This window comes from Alligator sinensis, unplaced genomic scaffold (assembly GCF_000455745.1).
Source record: "Alligator sinensis unplaced genomic scaffold, ASM45574v1 scaffold1398_1, whole genome shotgun sequence".
In the NCBI taxonomy this organism is placed as follows: domain Eukaryota; kingdom Metazoa; phylum Chordata; order Crocodylia; family Alligatoridae; genus Alligator; species Alligator sinensis.
In genome coordinates, this window is record NW_005842417.1 from 444,643 (window position 1) to 447,378 (window position 2,736).

Consider the following 2,736-nt stretch of genomic DNA (forward strand, 5'->3'; position numbering starts at 1 on the left):
ACGTGTCTGAGGGGAATAGAGGAGGGTTATATGCCAGAGAGAGCTGTAAACATTCCCTCCTGCTTGCAGACACTGTAAGAGGGCCTAGGGCAGAGGGAGCTGTATATCCCTGAAGGATTGCTGGCTCCTCAATGCTTTTGGCTGTGGGCTACTGTGGAGCGTGTTCCTCTGCTCTTCCCTGCTGCTGCTGGTGGCGTGGGGATGTGTCGAGAGACCTACCAACATGCTCCCATGGGCTGTCGAAAGGCAAGTGGGTCTGGGGTTTCAAAGATGTGTCCATACTACTCATGCCTCTCCCTCTTACTGCGTAGGCCTGAGAGCAGCAAGAAATCCAAAAAGGAGAAGAAGAAAAAGAAGAAGAAAAAGCATAAGAAGGAGAAGAAGAAGAAGGAAAAGGAGAAACATCACAAGAAAGAGACTGCTGCCTCTTCTTCTGCCTCCTCTCCAGACCATGAGGAGAGGTACCAATGCTGCTACCTTTGCTCACTGCTCTCTTTTGATCATGGCAGTGTCTAAGGCCCCTGTGTCAGGGGCAAGGCCGGGAAGGATCATGTAGCCTGACCTCGTGGGTAGCTTCAGCGGGATCCCCCTTGGGTGGTATCTAGTCCTGGGGCAGGTTGAAGTCTGAGGTTTAAAACATCTCCTGCAGTTATTGTGCTGGAGGTGCCTTGGTGGTGTGGACTGCAGCATCCCCTTCCCCATCCAGGAGAGGCTGGTGGAGTGTCATTGAGGGCTGGAAGGCTATACCAGGGCCTTGCTGCTCTAATGGTTAATCTTCCTGGGGCTGGACTCTTTGCAGGACAGCGGTGTGGTCTCATCCTAGCTGCTCCAGGGCTAGCCAGCACTGGGTGATGGGATGCTGCAGTACTTCGACCTTGTGATACCTGTCCCAGTTCTCCCTGCTTGTATGCACACCAGGTGCTGGCTGCACGGCTGGAAGGGAGCTCCCTAGATATGTCTGCGGAAAATATCCCTGGCTCTCGTCCTGGGCTGAAAGCTGAGGAGAGTGAGGGGTGCTTAGCACGAGGCAGCAGTGTTCCCGCAAAGTTGCCTGGTAGTAAAAGGATCCTTCAAGGGAGCCATCGAGACCAGATTACCTAAGGCCGTCTCCCCAGCTTCTCCCACAATCACTGGGCATGCGTTGTCCATTTCTGAGGTTTTTTCCAAGTTGCTCTAGGTAAATAGCTTCTGGGCCCCCAGTTGTAGTCAGCAAACCCTTTCCCCAGTCACCACAACAGGTTTGAATTGGCTCTACCGCCCTAGCCAAACTCCAGGGAAAATCTCTGTCGCTTTAGACTTCTTTTTCTCCAAAAACTCTCTATGCGCAAATTGTGTATGAGATCTTTTAGCCTACTACCCTGCCTCTAAATATCCAGAGGACACGGCATGCCACCCCCATCATTTCCAATTGATGGTCTTGGAGTGGGTTTGTAATCTAATGCCATCTTCCCAACCAGCCGACTGATTGCCAAGGCAGGGTGAGGGTCTCATGTCCTGTGGCAGTGGGCAGGGTAATTTTTGGTATCGTGGGGGACCAAACTACCTCATATTTAGCACTTTAAAGGAAAAGCTGCTGCTTTAAGAGTAGTTAAGCACACCCACTGGTTTCCCCCACCTCCCTGGCAGGTAGAGAAGCCACGTTTGGGATATCTGATATGGTATAGCATAGCCTGTAAGCTTTATGGAGAAGGCATCTTCTGTTCAGTGTTTGTGTGGAGCCCAGCACAGCTTAGCTGGTGCAGCACAAACAGGAGCTTGATCCTGCTCACACTCTCACACTATTTGCATTACTCCTGGGTTATGCCGTAGTTGATGGCATAAGGAAAAAGCAACACTAGCATAAGTGAGTTTAGGATCCCTGTGAACAGGGCAGGGGTGAGACTGATGGCTTCTCTTGTGGTCCAACTAAGTGGATAGTATAGGTGTACTGTTCCCAGCTGTTCTGCATTTTTAGCTGCGCTTGCCAGTACTTCTCACATGAGGGCACTGTGAGACCAGAGCTGCCCCTCTCCTCGGGGCAGTCCCAGAAGCAGAGCTGCCACTCATGCTGACTACCAAACCTTCCCCACTGGAGCAGCTCTCTCCCGGGAAGGGGATGCACTCAGGCTGGGTGCTCTCCACAGGTCAACTCACTCCCCATGGGATCTCTGTGCAGATGATCCTATAATATCTGTGCAGTGTAGGAAAGCCCTTTGGTGCCGACCTGACTGCAGGGACTGTGCTGTCTGTGCCAACCGAGCGATAAGCAGAGCCCTGCTGAGTCGCACCAATCCCCTGGTTGAGCTGGGCCCCGCATGGCTGAGCGAGGGGGAACCATATAGAGTCAGGGGCGGTGCAGCCCATGCTTCCCTGGCAGCTCCGACTGTAGCTTGTGGTTCGGATGCTTACAGTAACCCCACGTGGTGATGGCAGCAAATGCCCCATGGTATACCTCTGCCAAAACTTGGCGGTCCCCTGAACGGGAGGTCTGTGGAAAGCAGCAGCTGTTAGCACATGGCATCCAGGGTGACTTTCTTATGCCAGTGCTGCAACATGCAAATCGGCAAGGTTGCCCCTCCAGGCCTCCCTGGTATTCAGAAGCCCGTGGTGAATGGACATCTGATTAATACAGCTGTCTTGCTCTCACTTCTGTCTGGGAGCCTGACACTGGAATGCCATTAACCCCGTCCGCAGCATTTACAACACAGCAGGAGGGAGCAGTGGTGGGGAAAAATTACAACCCCCCCCCCCCCCCCC

General features: G+C 53.0%; 1 protein-coding gene across 2 annotated transcripts in view; it reads left to right on the top strand.

Moving 5' to 3' along the window:
• Positions 1-2,736, top strand: part of CUNH1orf35 (chromosome unknown C1orf35 homolog) — a 17,414-nt gene that overhangs the window by 9,762 nt on the left and 4,916 nt on the right. For both annotated transcript variants that reach the window (XM_006030070.3, XM_025211645.1), the window contains exon 8: positions 312-461. In XM_006030070.3, the coding sequence (XP_006030132.1) occupies positions 312-461 (150 nt within the window). The remainder of the gene's footprint in view (positions 1-311; positions 462-2,736) is intronic.